Source organism: Aulonocara stuartgranti, assembly GCF_965226115.1.
Source record: "Aulonocara stuartgranti genome assembly, chromosome: 17".
NCBI classification, from domain to species: Eukaryota; Metazoa; Chordata; class Actinopteri; order Cichliformes; family Cichlidae; genus Aulonocara; species Aulonocara stuartgranti.
The window spans coordinates 34,399,738-34,417,691 of record NC_138953.1 but is presented as its reverse complement, the minus strand read 5'-3'; the positions used below and the strand labels follow the sequence as shown (position 1 = coordinate 34,417,691).

General features: G+C 41.8%; 1 protein-coding gene across 1 annotated transcript; it reads left to right on the top strand.

The window, feature by feature from the left end:
• The first annotated feature begins 326 nt into the window (after positions 1-326).
• Positions 327-16,467, top strand: lrrn3b (leucine rich repeat neuronal 3b). Its single transcript, XM_082509589.1, has 2 exons — positions 327-746; positions 12,771-16,467. The coding sequence occupies exon 2, from the start codon at positions 13,176-13,178 to the stop codon at positions 15,303-15,305; it is 2,130 nt and encodes a 709-aa protein (XP_082365715.1). The 5' UTR covers positions 327-746; positions 12,771-13,175; the 3' UTR covers positions 15,306-16,467.
• The last annotated feature ends 1,487 nt before the right edge of the window (positions 16,468-17,954 follow it).

Here is a 17,954-nt window from a genome sequence, read left to right as displayed (position 1 = left end):
GGGGACCTCATGTACTTGATCAGTCACAGCACAATCATGAGATTTTCCTCTGTTTTGAGGGATCTTTGCAAGGACTACAAACTATCTTAAACGGATGCCGGTAGGTGGCCTTATTTTGAAATAATGAGCCTTTGCTGTTTTAGACAGCACTTCAGCTCTCATCGCTGGCCTGCGTGACTCGTTAATTTGGATATTTTTTGCAGCGCGCTTCACCTCTAACAGAAAAAGACAGAGACGAGAACAGGCTTCTGGGAGATGACTGACGGCTGCTCTCGGCCAACCAGAGCAGGGATGCTGCGCGCACCTCGCCTGCTTCTCTGACGCTATTGGCTCCTCTCTGGAGAGTCGGGGGTTTGTTCTAATATTAATGACTGCCGAGGAGACGGCGGCGCATCTATGTGGTCCGCCTGACACTTGATCGAGAGGGAGAGATGCGTTCGTAACAGCCGCTGTTAAGACGAAGGGAAGGGAAGGAAGGGAAGGGCACGAGGATCACACGAATCTTTCTCCGTTCCTTCGCCACACTGCTTTTGGACTTTGCCGTTTCGCCTCATGCAGAAACCCGTGCGTTTTCCCGGGGAATAGAGACCACAACTGATTCCTCATCAGCTGCGTGAGAACAAGAAGACCACACATTGTTGACTGGCTTTATGTTGCGCGCTGGGGCTCTCTCCCGTCATCGGAGGGGCGCACTTGATGGGAATACAGACACAAAACTGCTTTGTATCCGAGGGTGATGAAACCCGGTAAGTTTACTCTGTTTGCTGCTCTAATTTATATTTGTCGTTTTCGTCCGTGTCGCGCGATTGCGTCTGCGCAACGGCTCACAAGTTCACAAAAAAAAAACCCCGAACGAAATTGAGCGATTCCTGTGTTTTTTGTCGCACACACAGAGGAAAAAATACACATCAGGTTGCTTCCTAAATGTCAGTCACTCATGTGCCGATTGCAGAAATTAGGGACAAATACTACTGGATAACGAATCTTGTGACTGGCCTCGAATCTCCCTGTTTGGATGTAGGGACGCGCTTTTGCGCAACTATGCAGGATGCGCCTTTTAACCGGACCGGATTTTGGCTGTGTTTGGATTAAGAAGGAAAATCAGTTAAAGACAAGAAAAAGACAAGCCCCCGTGGTTGTGTGTGTGTGCGTGCGGGTACGCTTCTATGTTTGTGTGTTGGTGGATGGAGTGATTGGCTGGCAGCTTCATGTCCTCGGGTGCTGCTTAGTGAGCACACACCAGACACGTCTCTAAGAAACCCACAGAATGTCCCCCCCCCCTCCTCCTCCCCTCACTCTCCCCCTCTTTGTTAAACCTTCCTGTTGCAAACACAGAAGTCGATACCCACACATGCCACGAGAGTACACGTCCACTGGCTTTATTTTTCAAACCCCACGCTCCTCAAATTGCTTCCTCCGCGGCTGTGCCATACACCGGATCCAGGGCTTTTACTTTGTGATTAACGCATCTACCGGAAAGCACCTTCTTGCGCATTCACCATCACCATCATCATCCCTTCACCTGCTCGTGCCTGTACACCCACACATCCAGGGATCCGGCTGGAGAAAGAGAGGGTGGCATTCAGTAATCCCTTAACTGCATTGGGGCGTCTTTCTCTAACCCCCCCCCCCTCAAAATTCTGCCCCTCACAGCCTCTCCCCTCTGTCCAAAATGTATTCCACTCAGCAGATTTATTATTCCTGAATAATTTGGATAAACAGATAATGGCCGATAATGACGAATGTGGATTTTCACCAAAGCAGGCTATCCAATTCTGATTGCTGTAATCTTCTGTTCAAATGTGTTCTGTGTGCGCACACACGTGTGTGTTTGTGTGTCCGCTTGCTTGTTCCAAGTGATGGATACAATAGATTTTGGCCTCCACAGTGCGAATGACTCACCCAAAACAGTTGCTCCATGTGAACCACACAATGAAATGCCACACGAGAGCCATCGTGCCCTCACATCCGACACCATGCCACACTGAGAAAACCTTAGCCCTTCACATGTGAAGTATGTGGCTGGCTACCCGCAAAGCAATGTATTATAGCATTCGACCACCAGTGTTTGACAAGCAATCCCCGCAACATATTTATCAAGTGAGCGAGCAGTGGCAGCTGAGATTTAATGTGATGCAAGATAGAGCCGCAAACTTTGTGAAGCTCAAAATCAAGTATAGACTCCTAACATGGCAGCCACTTTGCAGTTTCTCCCCCAAGTAGTAACAAAAGCAGTAAAACAAACCCGTATTGGTTTTCTTCATTAATTCAGGCACACTTGTTCAAAACAAATCAATATTACATGTCCACCAACAAGTCATACGCTTAAATTGTGTGGCTTTGTGAATTGCCTATTGATCTGCGTGAGAAGCAGAGGTGGGGTGGGAAAGGTACTGCGCCTGCAGTGGCCTTGTGGAGGCTTTGAGAGCATGATCGGCAGCACGGTGTGGGTGTTCCATATTAATTTTTCTCTATAGTCAGAGGGCAGCAGGTTGCAGCGAGGTGAGAATTATGTGTGGGTGCCAAATGCTACTATTGGTTTGAAATGGAGTTCAGAAAGCTCCAAGTGTAAGTGCCATCACAATCAAGTTCTTCCTTTTTTTTGTTTTTTCTTTGATGGCGATAACAAGATGCAGAAGTATCCATCAGGGGACTCCTCAGTGAAATCCATGTAAACATATTCACAAGACGGCTGCGGGGGATCAGCCCGTGCAGCCAAGCATAGGCTCTCTGGTAGCATCTCCATTCCCAAACAAACACAGGCACCCGTTAAAATGGAATAAGCAGAGGCAGAGGGAAAAAAGGAACAGTGGGGAAGAGAATGGTGTGCATGTTTGTTTCGGAGCTAGTGGGTGGACTTGAAAGAAACAAAGAAAAAAGAGCTGTGGATCAAAACATGCCACGATGGAAACATCCATGACATTTTACAATTTTTCAGTCCGTATCAAAGGTCAAAACAGGATGTGACACTTCCTTTGTATCCACTGACATTTACTTCTTGGATTTGGACTTTTTGGTACTTAACTTGGGCACATTTCTGGTGGGAGTGGATTTAAGGATTTAGGAGTGCCAGAGCACGGCTTTACCAAAAAAAAAGGTGCACTCAAAACCAGACCGTGTGTTAACAGCAAAATGCCAGGCCTGTGAGAATCTAGGACTGATGCTCACAATAAAAATCAAAGCTGCTAACCGCTAATTAAGCTGCTCTTCGGCAGACTCACATCAGAGCGGTACACGTTAGCGACATATGCCCATATTGCAGTTTAAAACGCGAGCAGAGACGAAGGAGGACATCTGAAGGGCCACTGCTGTGCGGTCCATCTGCTCTGCATTCTGACTGATACGTATAGGCCCTTAGTGTGCTGACGGAAATGGTAGTGATGCTGCATCCCTAGAACAAACCCAGCTGAACTGTTGTTGAGCTGCCCTGACCGATGCACAAGCACACATGCTCAGTTGAACGTATGTGCCAAAATGAGCATGTATACAGAGAATATCTGCCCGCAGACACAGAGCATTTTGAAAGAACCCCGTCTTTGGTCTTTTTGGGCGAAGAAAGAGTAGCTGGGAATGAAAACAGAAAAGAGAAAGCCCATATCAAACCCCATGAAATCATAATAAAGAGGCCCAAGCCAGCGATAAATGCATTTCAGTGGCATATAATGATTGATTCCATCTTCTGTGGGAACCTATTCTCTGCAGGCTTGTGGCCCCTTGACCAGCCATATATTATTCATATAAATATAGATAGGTGCGCATCTTAGAGGGAGCTCGCATGCCACATTTGCACCTGCAGATTCAATTTGGCTCTGACTTTGAGGGATATGCCGCTGGCTCCATTTCCCCTGCCTTCCCCCTCCACCCCACCCCACACCTTCCTCTTTCATTCTAGCTAGCAGCTATACATGGAACATTATGCAGATTTTTGTCAAGAGTGAGTGCGATTATGTTTGGGGAGAAATGAGTGTTGGAATGTTCGCTACGCCTTTGACCTTATCAGCGGCAGCCTTAAGCTGGATACCTTGGCTTAATTTTAATAGATGCAGCACTATGCGAATTAGACAAGGGGACCTAGCTGTGCTTTTTCACCGTGTGGCGCATTCTGCATGCATTATGCGAATGAGCCCCTGCGTGTTTGGGTTCTATTTTTTTTTTTCTGCGAGGACGCAGTCTGCTACGTTACATGCCGGCAAATGCACAGATCTCTTTTTCTCATGTATTTGCATGTGTTCCTGTCTGCTGTGTGCATGCGCGAGGCAGGTGGGTGCGTTATATAGTGTTCAATAGTCCACCTTGTGTGTGTGTGTTCTCCCTCACTCAGCCCAAGGGCATGTCTTGTCCAGAAAAGAGCTGAAAAACCAGAGATAGGGGGTCCTGTGGTTAATTTGGAACATTGATTCTACATTAAGAGTCGACTTGCCACTGATTCATGGCTATTCAAGTGCAGATGTAAGGGGAAAGGTTTCCATCTGCTCCCCCATGGATGCACACACGTACACATACATATAAGTACAGGAAGCTTCATTATGCATACACACATAGAAGGTTCTCTTTAATGGACTCTCTCTTGCCTTGGAGAAAGTATAATAGTAAATCAATGAGGTGAAGGGCAGAAGGAGGGACAGTTAAGCCTTCTGAAGGCCTCCACCCAATATGAGGCTTAACCAGAATGTATAAAGGACTCGTTGTGATTGCAACATGACCGTGCTGCATGTTCACCACAGGTCCAAGTGCTGCATCTCTGAAAAGAAACACATCTTGAAAAGTTGTGTTTATACAGTAGAGCAGCAGCAGATAAACTATAGCTTTCCAATAATGCAAAGTGGCTGCATGTATTAAGTACATAAAACCACAATCTTAGTCTTAACACATCGCTAATATATTTATTACTCGTGTGGGTGACACTTGAGAAATACTGCCGTCAGTAAATAATAAAATTACAGTTAATGAAACTTTAGTAGTCATCTTACACAAAGTCAAGCTATTTAATCATCATTGGTAATTTTCTAACTTATTATTTATGCCATTAAGTTCTGTGATAAAAGATATTTAGGAATTCGGTAGTATCTCATTCCCCTGGAGTCAAATGCTGCCATTCAGTTGCTGGCATACCAGAAATGTGTACAAGGTCTTTTATTGGTGGCTCCAAAATGCACTTTGAGAGTGCTCTCACATACATCTTGTCATATTTTAACTCAAATCATGATCATTTCGTAAACCTAATCCAGTCGTTTGATTGGATTTAGCTGATGGCTAGTAAGAACAAGAGTGGACACAGCAGGACACGAACCGTGTCTCTGTTATTTGAAACACAAGTAACACTTGATTACTTAAAACAAGCACTTAAATTTTCTATAACAATCATCTAAATACGGTTTGTAGGAACACTGCATAGCATTTGTGATCATCTCAGAGCTGTTTTAAAAAGATCAGTCGCAGCTTTCCACGAAAGCATCCACTAAATTTTCATAGATATTTTACAAACCAAATTTACAAAATGTACAACATTTTACAAAAGTTCAATCAAGTGTTACCCCTCACATTACAGTTGGTAATTAGAAAATAGGAGCCATATGGTAAGACATGTATGCACAAGACATAGCATGGCAGGGGTGAAGAGTCTTGGGAAGGCAATTAGGCCAAAAGCAGACACTATGCAGGATAGGCATAGAAATATATAGTGAGACACGATGACATGCTGTCATTCTCCACAGCCCAATGGCTGGGCAGATGATGATGCAAACAGACAACATAAGGAGAAAAATTTCTCAATAAGGACGAGCAGAGAAAAATGTGAGAAGAGCAGGTTTATAAAAAGAGATATTTGGCTTGTATTATCATGAGAAAAAGGGAATGACAGAGTGAATAGAGAAAGAAAAGAGCCCGAGCTAGGGAGAGGGTGATGGGTGAAGAAAGCCTTGCAAGGCTTATTACCAGTGGATCAAAATTCCCAGTGAACCGTTTCTACAATACACAGGCTATTCTCCTGAAAGAGGAGGCAATTCGACTGCGCCCTACTTTCCACTTACGTCTGACCTTTATGTCTTCCACCCAGTTTTACCACAGTAAGTTTAATGTCTACCTCTCAGCAGATGCAATACTGCCTTGTTACCACTTAAACCATGCAGGCCTCATAATCATCTCCCCGAGGGCCAATATGCTTCCCACAAAAAGAAAAAAACTTACGTCTTGATCTCGCAAATTTTTCTCCGCCATTCCTGCCGTTGCATGCAGAACTTGTGTTTTGTATAATAAATGATTGCATTTTCTTTCTTAGGTCAACTTGTCTCCACACAGGGCACTGATGAGCACCCAACCTGTGACAAAGCAATCACCTCTCTTTCCCCGCTTCGCTAAATCCCATCCAAGCCCTGTGAAGCGAGCGGGAGGATTTATAATAACTCATTTCAATAAACAGAATAAAACAAACAGTTCTGCCCGGCTGTTTGGCCGCCCGACGACTTGAGTCAGGGTTTCCTGAATTAGCGCCGCAGAGCCACTTGGACCACCGCTTTCTGGCCCTCCTGTGCATACTCATTAATTTCAAGTGGTCATATCTCACTGGTCTCTAATCAAACTGTATTTGTGCCATTACTATCCTGTGCAGCCACAGTGTTAAGATAATGTAGATGGTCTGGTGGGAAAGTAAGCGAGGTGTTGCCAAGATGTGAATGAAAAAGCTTTTCACCTTGACAGCGCGTGAACCTCTTAACCGAAGCCTTGTCCTAATTCGCCCGGTGCCATTTGCAGATTACAGGAAATCTCTAAACACTATGAAACATATAAAATAATCTATAAATTACAGAATCAGATTCATATTTAAAAAACAAAAAGCAAAAAAAAAAACAGGGCAGCAACATGTCAGCGTAAATATGCAGCATTTTAATGAGGAGAGATTCGAAGGCTTTCAGTTGTGTCAAAGGTCATTCTAATTAAGAGTGAAATGTGCGGCTAACAAGGTCTAAAGCCATAGCGGTTCATAAAGGTGATGCAATCACGCTGTCATTTCTGAACAGCATCTTTATTGGAATATGTCAATAACTACAGAAGCTCCTTACTCTAAGTGATGATGCAATAACTCTGCTAAATAAAAGCATCTTAGGCGCCTACACAGAATTTGTGTTCTTGTCAAACATGTGCAAATGAGACGCAGAGGTGAAAAAGTGCACATTGCAAAAAACATTTACACTGAGGTGATGTGGAAACCAGTGATAAAATATATATATATATAAATAAACCATGATGTACCTGAAGCATGAAGCATGTTTGGGAGCAACCTGCCTGAGGAGATAAGGCTGATTCATTGACGTCCTTTGAAAGGATTCTAAAAACACATTTTTTTAGAGCTGTATGTATGTTTGTGTGAAGTCTTTTTTAAATCACTGTTTGTGTGTCTTGCTTGTTTTTATCATATTCTGTACTTATTATGTCATTATGTTAAGTTTTTATTAGAGGCTGACCAATATATCAGCGGGTCTGATGTATTGACTGATAATAGTTCCCTGTGATGGATACACGGACACATTATTTGCAGATATTGCTGGTACTTGTAAGGATTCAGTACACATAATAAATGTTAGGGAAATCTGTTTATGTTTCAAGTGTCTGAAAGAAAAAATATCACCCGATACATTGGATCTTTAAAATCACCAACTATCAGTATATGGATCAGTCTTATAAATCCTATATAAGTCTAATTTTTTCTTTTACTTAATTCTTACTAAATTACACAACGTTAATCAAATTTGTTTTTGTGTAACCTCACAGTTTGGCTTACCAGTCTTATATCTGTTCATATTATTATTATTAACTATTAACTACAAATTTATGTGGTACACAGTTTCTAAAAGTACTGCATTCATTAATTTGCAGATATATCGAAACCTTTGGCTACTAAGAAGCATCAACTGAATGGCTGTGTTAAATTTCAAGACGATCTCGTGTAGTGACAAACCCACAAATAACAAACCACCTGACTCTGCAGCTGTCTTTAGCGCAGCAGAGCTGTATAGCATCTTTCAGGTCATAGCGTATATTTCAGCTGCAGCAGGCAGCTGTTTCCTGCAGCATGCTATCAGCCCAGCATCAAACAGCAGACAGTCAAAGTTCTGCCTGGTGAATATATCGTAGGATTTTGTTTCTCTTGATTTTTGTGCTTGAACGCAAAAGAGCTAAACAGAGACTGAATTTTGGACTTGCGTACCTCAGACGGATTGAAGTAAAACCCCAAATTGGGCGATAATGTTTAACCACACAAGCTCAGCCTGTTAATAGGTATCAGATCTTTCATTTAACTGTTATAAGATTATAATGTGTCAGTGTCTCTTCAGGCTTTCACCTAGGAGATGGAGAGCAGTGTTGGTAATGAAACCCAGTGGTGGTAAACAAACCCGTATTTCACCCAGCTAAGGCAGTCTTGAAACGAGGCAGATACAAGCAGCTTGTTTTGCTGCGATACTCCCAGCCAGGATTAACACTGCTGAAAGTGGAAAGCCCATGGGCTACACTGCCAGCCTCCCACTGTAATGGAGCTGCTTGCCCACCACTCTCTTTCTCCTCTGACACCTTGGAACTTGTGCTCCATGAGTGAACACCTTAGCCTGACCTATAAAAGGTCCCCTGAACAAATGTCAAAGCTTTGGCTTAATGCGTTAGCGCAGGTAGACATTAGGTTGCTGGAGATCCCATTACAAGCTTTCCGTGTTCTGTTCTAAGGTGTTGATTTTGTACCTCAGTACTCAGGATTTAGTAAAGCTTTTCCACACACAGATTACCAGCATCCATCTTTGAATTCAATTTACCCCAGCCATATTAAGCACATTTCTCTATGTCCAGCAGTTACGTAATGTTTTTTTCTTGTTTCTTTCTTTTTTCGTCTTTGACTAGAATTTGACTGGATCAAGCTAAGATTAATATTTCTTGCAACGACAGCATTACAAGGGTCAGTAGAGGTTAATAGCTCAATGCCACAACAGAAACGAAGACGTTTCTCCTCTGGCAAGTCACTTTGTCCTCCAGATCTCTTCTTTCCCTTCTCCCTCCACTCACGCTCTGCCTCAATTACCAGCAACTGAGCAGTGGACTGTGGGAATTAGCTCTGTATAGTAGCTGTGTGTGTGTGTCTGTGTGTGTGTGGGGGGGATGTGGTTCGGTAACTTGACTGGATTTTTACTAATAGGTTTGTACAAGTGGTAGTCATGGTGCAAGGCCTTCAGAATATAGACTGCCTGTTCAGTGGGCTCCGCATTATTCAGTCGCACGATACCAATTTATGTGATCAACTGCCTGTAGATGATTAGGATAGTGCACTTAAAATAATGCAAGTATGGGACAATATTCCAACCTTAAGCGTATTGAAACTCTATTAGGGATGGGCATTTCAAGCAAAAGTACTGCTTGTATTCACTGGGAGGTATTTGGATATCCCTCAAAGAGCATTTCAATTGAGGCTCTGTCGTTGAAAGCTTTACTGTTGTAACATCTTCCGTTTGTCCATTTTCTGCAAGACACACACTGCTGGCCACAACCATATCTAAGATCTGCATTTTTATGAACCACATGTTGGATTATCATTAATAGAATTTCATCCTCATTAATCAGCAGGGAAATATGTTCTTCTTGCTGGCCTCATCATCATGCACATTGTCCTGTAAAGCCTTCCTAATCCAGTCCTTGATTTTTGATGGAAAAGCAAGCATTAGCGTCCGCCAAACCAAAAGAAATCCCTCTCTCAATCTGTCCCTATTTCCAAAACCTCTTTAGTGTCCACGATGTCATCCTCACATCCATCCTCGCCAGAATCTAATGGAGAAGCAGTGTGCTGTGAAAATAGGGCAGTGCTGTGTCTTACAGCACACCAATTCCCTTAGCAGGAAATATTGATTGAAACATTAATTAGTCCGAGAGTGTTCCCTCTGACGTAACTAGCTGGTAAAACAAATAACAGCAGCCCGTCTTGGAACCACCTGCAGCGAATTCACAGTAAAGCTAAGCCATAACAGTTAACCTGACCACATTATGCTGCTGGTAATTGTGATTACTAAGGAGAAAAAGCCAGGGCGAGCAGAGGTGAGAACTAAATGCGGTAGGCTGTATTACAAAGTCTGTCCTGTGCTTCCAGGATATGGATCAACTGCATAGCCCACGATGGAGAGCCGGTGCTGAGGGAGAGAGGCTAAGTCCTGTTTATCAGAATTCTCTGGGTGTAGAAGCTTATTAAAGTGCCAGGTGCTTTTGAAAAATAATACCCCCCCTTTCCCCCCCACACACACCACCATCCCCACCTTCTCCCTCTTTCACAACCTTACTGTCTGCCGTCCCGAACCAAACCACGCTCTAGCCAGTGATGGCACACAGGTTGAGGAATGAACCCTCGGCTTGGCTCCACCAGCGGGCAAACTCCAGCATTTCTGCTTCCTTCAGAAGTTCTTATTCATTTAGTTATTTATTTATTTCACCCACCACCACCACCACCACATCTCCCCCGTGGTGGAAACAGCGAAGGTGATGAAATGAAATCATTTCTCTTCCCTTGTTTTCACTTTCCAGCCACCGTCACAGTTCTCCTCTTGATTCTTTCTATTTCATCCGCTGTCTCTTCTGACTTTTCTCATGATGTGGCGCCTGATCTCATAGGCCCCAAAATATCACAAGCACCATCAAACCCATCTGTTCAGTAAGAGGCAGTCACATATGACAAATTACATACACTTCAACTGTGGAGCTTCTGCCACGTCAGGATGTGATGGAGACACTAATCATACAACGGTGCGAGAGACAGTAGATAGAAAAGATGTGTGAGTCACATGAAGGAGGAAGCATCTAAGCTATACCCATATGGAAAAGAAATAGAAAAAACTTATAAAAGACTTGCATCAGCTTTAGCTTGCTTCATATAGTGAATCATATAAGGCTTATATGATTCACTCATGAAAGTGGCCACTTTCTCATTACTTTCATATATTGTTTTACGGAGTATCAAAAACATACAAGTTTCATTTATATAATTTTTCAAGGGATCTTATATCTGTTTTCACTCTTGTATGCTTTTCATACAAGTTTCACACAAGACAGATACAAACTTTATAAGATTTATATATATTTTTTCCATATGGGTAGTTATATATCTACAATGCTTATAAATGGAAATAATCATACAATAGTCTTTGTTACATAAGAATATTGAACAAACTTACAAAGGCCAAATATTGTTACAGGTGAAATTGTTTGCCTTTTACTTTGAAACGACCGAAATCTGCCTACATTTCCCAGAATTCCATTTTAGGAACATCTGTAAATACCGTATCACTCTTTAGAAATAGTCAGCGGCACAAACATATGCGTTTTTAACAGTTAAAAAAGACCCTGAGAGCAAATATGTTGACCTACAAATGAAGTAAAATATGCACAATAGCCTTGAGCTTTCACTCAAATCAGACTGTCTAAAATCAGTGCAATGGATTTTACCCATTGCCTTTAATTTAAATGTCTCAGAGAAATTAATGGATAATTTACTAGCCTAAAAAAATCCCAGAATAAAATGGAAATGTCAGAGAAGTGTGCAACACTTTCTGCTAACAGCACTGTACTGCATTTTATAGTTCCTGTTGAGCCCATGAGAGTACATGACCTTAAACTGTCTTGTATGAAGTGTAATGAAAGGGTGAACAAAGGCAGACAATTCAGACAAATACTAACTGCACTGGGTAGATAATTGAATTTTAATTTATAGTATTTGCTTCAATTTATTATTCAGACAGGATCATCAAAATGAAAACACTTATTGTGCCATGCCGTGTTTGGTAATGATGTTTTTGTTTTACTTTTCAATGCACCCATTTCCTTTATTACAACCCTGTTCATTTATGTACTTATAGATGCAGCCGAATGACAATGAAACGTCAATGAAATGCATTTTTTCAGTTCAGTAAGACCACAGATATTACATAAAACTACTAAACAATCGTGACACTAATCACCGACCTAAATGACTGTGATCATTCTCAAATTTTAAATGAAAAAGAACATAGATTTAGCTGATGATCTTCGATCTGTGACTATTTTATCTATTATTCAAATATCCATGTTCAAGACAATACCATAATAATCACTTATTTTCTTCACTTCAGGCACCTTTTAGTAATCTGTGTCCATTGGTAAACTGCATGACCTGTTTTTCCAGAAATGCTAAATCCTATTAGCATACAGATGTGCTGATTGCTAAAAAGATTAATTACGTCAACACGTTAATGCATTTTAATTTTCATGGCAGTCGGTTGTTTCGTCTCCTAACAAACAGGTGCAAACTGCATCTAGGTCAACTGTTTAGTTTGCATTTACAGCCTAACCGTCTCACTCCATTGTGTATTACTGGCTGCCCATTTACTTGTTGCTATAGTGACTGACATATTCTAGCGTCTTTGAGTAGCTTGCCCTAAAGCGTAACGCTTAAGCCCTAGGATGTCTGCCATTTAAGAATCTTAATGAAGCCTTCTCTTTAACCAATAATAGACTCATACTGCTAGCATCAAGATTTAGTGCTATATAGTAGTGGTACATATGGTACATCCTCAGAGTGAAGTCTAGAAGGTCAAGCAGATATAAATCCATTGTTCTACGTCTTGAAGGGAGCGTGTATAAATGTCAACATGCATCAGTGTGCCTATAACAAATGTCAATATGTCCAAATCCTTTTCTTATGACATTCTCTGACCATGCCCATTATCTGGTAATACTCACATGTTTCTCTCTGTCTTGTTTGTTTTACGCAGGTAGGAATGGACTGGGCTGTGGATTCTGGAAGCTAGTAAAGACAATCAGTGAGGACGGTTATCTTTAAAGAAAGAAGTTGTTTTATGGATACCTATAAAGGTTCTTAATATAAGTCTTTTGAGGTGTAATATTGGTCCAGGCTTTTTTCTTTTTTCCGCCTCCCACCTATTTTTGGCTCGCCTGATTGCACCCTTGGCCTCAAACCCTGACACCAGCATTGAGTGAATCAAGGGCATCTACATAGGAAGACAATAAAACACTAGGAAGCCCTGTGGCAGTTGCGGCAGGGCTGATGAGTCAGTTGCCACAGCGGCTGCAACAAATGAGTAATTATTTGTAAAGTTAATAGCTGAGACCAATCAATCTACAAGGACCAATTTCTGACTGGAGGAAATCGGTCCAATATGAAGGACTTGTCATTTGTGGATCATCTCTTTGTTGGCTTGGCCATGGCCTCTTTTGTTGTGGCCACTGAGCTGAGGCCTGATTGCCCAAAGCTTTGTGTGTGTGAGATTAGACCCTGGTTTTCCCCTACTTCTGTCTACATGGAGGCGCAGACAGTTGACTGCAATGATTTGGGACTCTTTAGCCTGCCAGAAAAATTACCAGTGGGCACGCAAGTACTGTTACTGCAAACAAACAACGTCGAGAGGATTGACAGACCTTTGGATTACATGCCCAATATTACAGAGATTGATTTATCGCAAAACAACTTATCCTCAATCAGCAACGTCCACCTTGGGAATCTTACTCAGCTGCTCTCCCTTCACTTAGAAGAGAACTGGATACGAGAGCTTCCTGAGCAATGCCTGTCAGAAGTGGCGAACCTTCAGGAGCTCTACATGAATCACAATCTCATCTCTTCTATCGCTCCGCTGGCTTTCCAGGGTCTAAGCAACCTTGTGCGACTCCATCTCAATTCTAACAAGCTGAGTGTCATTAAAAGAGAGTGGTTTGAACCTTTGCCAAATCTGGAGATCCTAATGATTGGTGAAAATCCAGTTCTTTCTATTGATAACATGAACTTCAAACCTCTAAGTAACCTCCGCAGTCTTGTTCTTACCAGAATGAACCTGTCCCAGCTTCCTGATGATTCACTGGCTGGTCTTGATAACTTGGAGAGCATCTCTTTCTATGATAATATTTTTCCCGAGGTTCCTCACTCTGCCCTGAGAAATGTCAAGAATCTTAAGTTTTTGGATCTAAATAAAAACCCCATTACTAGAATACAAAGAGGGGACTTTGTGGATATGCTTCATTTGAAAGAACTAGGGATTAACAGCATGCCAGAGCTAGTTTCCATTGACAGCTTTGCCCTCAATAACCTCCCTGAGCTGACCAAAATCGAAGCAACCAACAATCCTAAACTCTCTTATATCCATCCTAATGCTTTCTACAAACTCCCACGGCTGGAAACCCTTATGTTAAACGGCAATGCTCTCAGTGCCCTCCACAGGATTACTGTCGAATCTCTTCCAAATCTGAGGGAGGTAAGCATGCACAGTAACCCAATCCGCTGTGACTGCGTAGTCCGCTGGATGAACATGAACAAGACCAACATCCGTTTCATGGAGCCTGACTCATTATACTGCGTAGAGCCTCCGGAGTATGAGGGCCAGCATGTCCGGCAGGTGCACTTCAGGGAGATGATGGAGATTTGCCTGCCACTGATATCACCCGAAAGCATGCCAGGGCACATTAAAGCACAGAGCGGGTGCTCAGTGTCACTTCATTGTCGGGCTTTTGCCGAACCAGAGCCGGACATCTACTGGATCACCCCATCTGGCACAAGGGTTCTGCCTAACACTGTATCTGACAAGTTCTACATGCACCCAGAGGGAACCTTTGACATCTACGATATAACAGAAAATGAAGCCGGTGTTTACACCTGTGTTGCCCATAATTTGGTCGGTGCTGATCTTAAATCCGTCTCTGTAGAGGTAAACGGATATTTTCCTCAACCTGTCAATGGTTCTCTGAATGTTGAAGTCAAATCAGTGGAGACACACTCCATTCTGGTCTCATGGAAGGCTGGCCCTGGCACTTTGGCTCCCAACATTAAATGGTACACTGTTTCAGATGCCAACCATCCCACCATGGCTTTTACCACCAGGGTTCCCTCAGATGTCCAGGTGTACAACCTTACCCATCTCAGCCCCGCCACTCACTACAAAGTCTGTGTGGATATCCGCAACATCCACTACAACCATGACACCAAATGTGTCACTGTCACCACTAAGGGATTAGAGTTGGCAGCCAAGGACACAGAAAAATGGGATGCAGCAGTAATCACTGTCTTTGGTGTGCTCCTGGCTGTGATTTCAGTGGCCTGCCTGTTTATTTATGTGTCTCTGAGGAACCACCACCTTTATGGGGATATAAGGAAATGGGACTCTAAAGCTTCACTGATACCAGTGGAAGCTCCCGGTATGCACTCATCTTTCTTTACAAAGCTGTGGGTTACGGGTAAGGGACTGCCAAGTGGAGTGGAAGTGAAAGCCACAGTCATAAATGTATCTGACAATGCCTTTTAAGAACCACAGCTTTGTAGAGCACCACACACCTACAGCAAATGGACAAGGCCACTGGGCAGGGGTGGACGATGATATACTGTTTTCAAAGGCATACCCATTGCCCGTTCCCAGCTCAGATACACTGGGAGAACTATTAATGGAAGGGGATGGAACGGTTTAAATTGACTACATGCTATCCCAGTTTCAACCCTAGTTGAAGTGGTGGCTTTGTAACCATCAAACCAAGCTAACATCAACAGGAAGGGGTATTTACTGCAAAAAAAATTCGATTACAGTACCATTCATACAGAAATGCAGGCAGAGAAAAGAAAGTGGACGTGTTGAAGGTCAGCTCTCTTGTAATTGACTGTTAAATGTGTTCAGAGTTGTGGAACTGTCCGTGTGGTCCCAAGCAATACCGTCTGTGCTTTGTCAAACATCCATAGACGAGTTAGAGATACAGTAATAACACCTGTCTATTATGGAAAGGGAGATTTATTAGAGTAGACAAAAAACAGTGACTATGGTGTAAGCCTTTTGATGAAATATACCCCCCCTTTTCTATTTAAAAACGGATTCTTGATTTTTCATGGAAATATTGTTATATATTCTATTATGTTGATGTAATGACAAATCCTCTGTATGTGAACAATTTAAATGGGTTTTAAATGAAGGCAAGGAGCAGACTACTTTTGATTACAACATCACATTAAGCTTAATGAAATTCAGCGACAAAATGGGTATCTAGAGAGGATATTTGCCAAATGGCTGTTTATGCTTTGTAGTTCTCATTGCAATGGTGACTGGCAAAAACACTGGACTCAAACAAATATATCGAGTTGTTTAAAACTAAAACGAGTGATGTTTTATCTCCTCAAGAGGTGGTTTGTTAATGCCCTGGTAAGTGCCTACAACAAGAGCTACGTGAGGTAAACGGAGAGGAAACTGAAGAAATTCATCAGCCACAGCAAAACACAGTCATGTCATCATTGCAGTCACAAGCTATTCTCCAGTACTTTTAGTGGAAATACTTTCTCAGTATTTTTAGCATACATATTTTAAGAAAACATTTTGTTGTTGCTTTGGGTGTCAAGTTAAAAAGCCATTTTTATATTACCTGTATTATATGTGATCAATGGGCACAACAGACTAATTAAGAAAAGCGCTAAGAAAAAAAAAATAAATGTCATTGTTTCTTTTACAAACAATTGCCTACTTTCTCTCATTTTATTCTCATATTTATAACAACAGCAAAAGGGACCTGTTATTTTCATTTTCATCTCTTTTTTTGGGCTCTACTTGAATAACTTTGCACGAGTTACGGTCCTAAATAACGATTATTTGTGTATAAATAACCCCTAATTTATACATTGGGCCTTGGTGCAACCTCTGCTGCCTGAAACAAGCCCTTATAGAGCCCTTCCTCCCCCTTGAAGCCAACTTTCCTCTTATTGGCTGCCCCTAATAAACCATATTCAGAATATCCTCTGTCAGTGAGATCATACAGAGGCAAAGGCAGAAAATATTGTCCGAGTATAAAAGCAGTCTGATGGCTGAACTTTTGGCTGTGATTTATTGCCAGGACGATGTTATCGGCCCATATTAACTATTTCCGATTTATTGGTATCGACATTTGTAATTTGACCATAAACAAACATTAAACAGAAATAGATAAAGTCTGGGAGAAACACCCTTCAACCATGTTACAGCTATTGATGTTGCACAGTGTGGTCCACCACAACTTTACCCTTGGCAACTGTTTTTGAATGTGCTTTGAACACCACAAACTCAACAAGCAGCTGATCCAAGCAGAGTCGGACTAATCTACTGCATGTTTGACAATAAAACAAGTTTATATTTAAAACTCATTATCATAATATCTTAGTGCTGACTCACACATAACTACACATAACAAATGTTAGGGAAATCTTTTTATGTTTGTCTGAAAGATACTAAATATTGGCTGATATATCAGATTTCCCCCCAAATATCAGTATTGATATCGGAAGCCATTTTGCTTATATTGTATTGTTATTTGTCATGCATAATGACATTCTCACATTTACATTTTTGCTTTTTAACCTTACTGTTGTTTTAAGTCTTAGTTAATTTGCCTTTGTTTATATGCATCAGAATATCGGAATCTTTACTCTATCAGTTTTAAAAATTCCTAAATCGGGATCTAATTACCTGGACATACATTAACCTCTTTGTTCTAAACTTTGGTCTTGTTTAAAAGGCACACCCATGATTGTACAACAGTAGAAAGATGACAAACAATAACAAAAAGCATAGTAAATCCCCTTTAGTAAATATACTCATGTCATCATCTTGTAATGGTGTACAGTGAAATGTGCCTTGACTTTTATATGACATTTCAACTGCAAGAATGTAAAACAGAGTATTGATAATGAGCAAATGGTACAGAAGAAAAAAAGTCTTTTGAATCAGACCACAGGGGATGAGTCAAGGGACTTCAGCTGAATGGCTGAGTGGTCGTCCTGACCCTGGGAAGAAAAAGAAGAAGAAAAAAAACAGCAACAAAGAGCAGAACTCATTAGTCGCCTCATTAAGAACATGTTCGTCCTTCAGCTGGTCTGAATATAGTCACTGTGTTGCAGCTACAGCTGCTGCTGCTCGTGCTCAGACGGGAACACAACGTCCCTACGA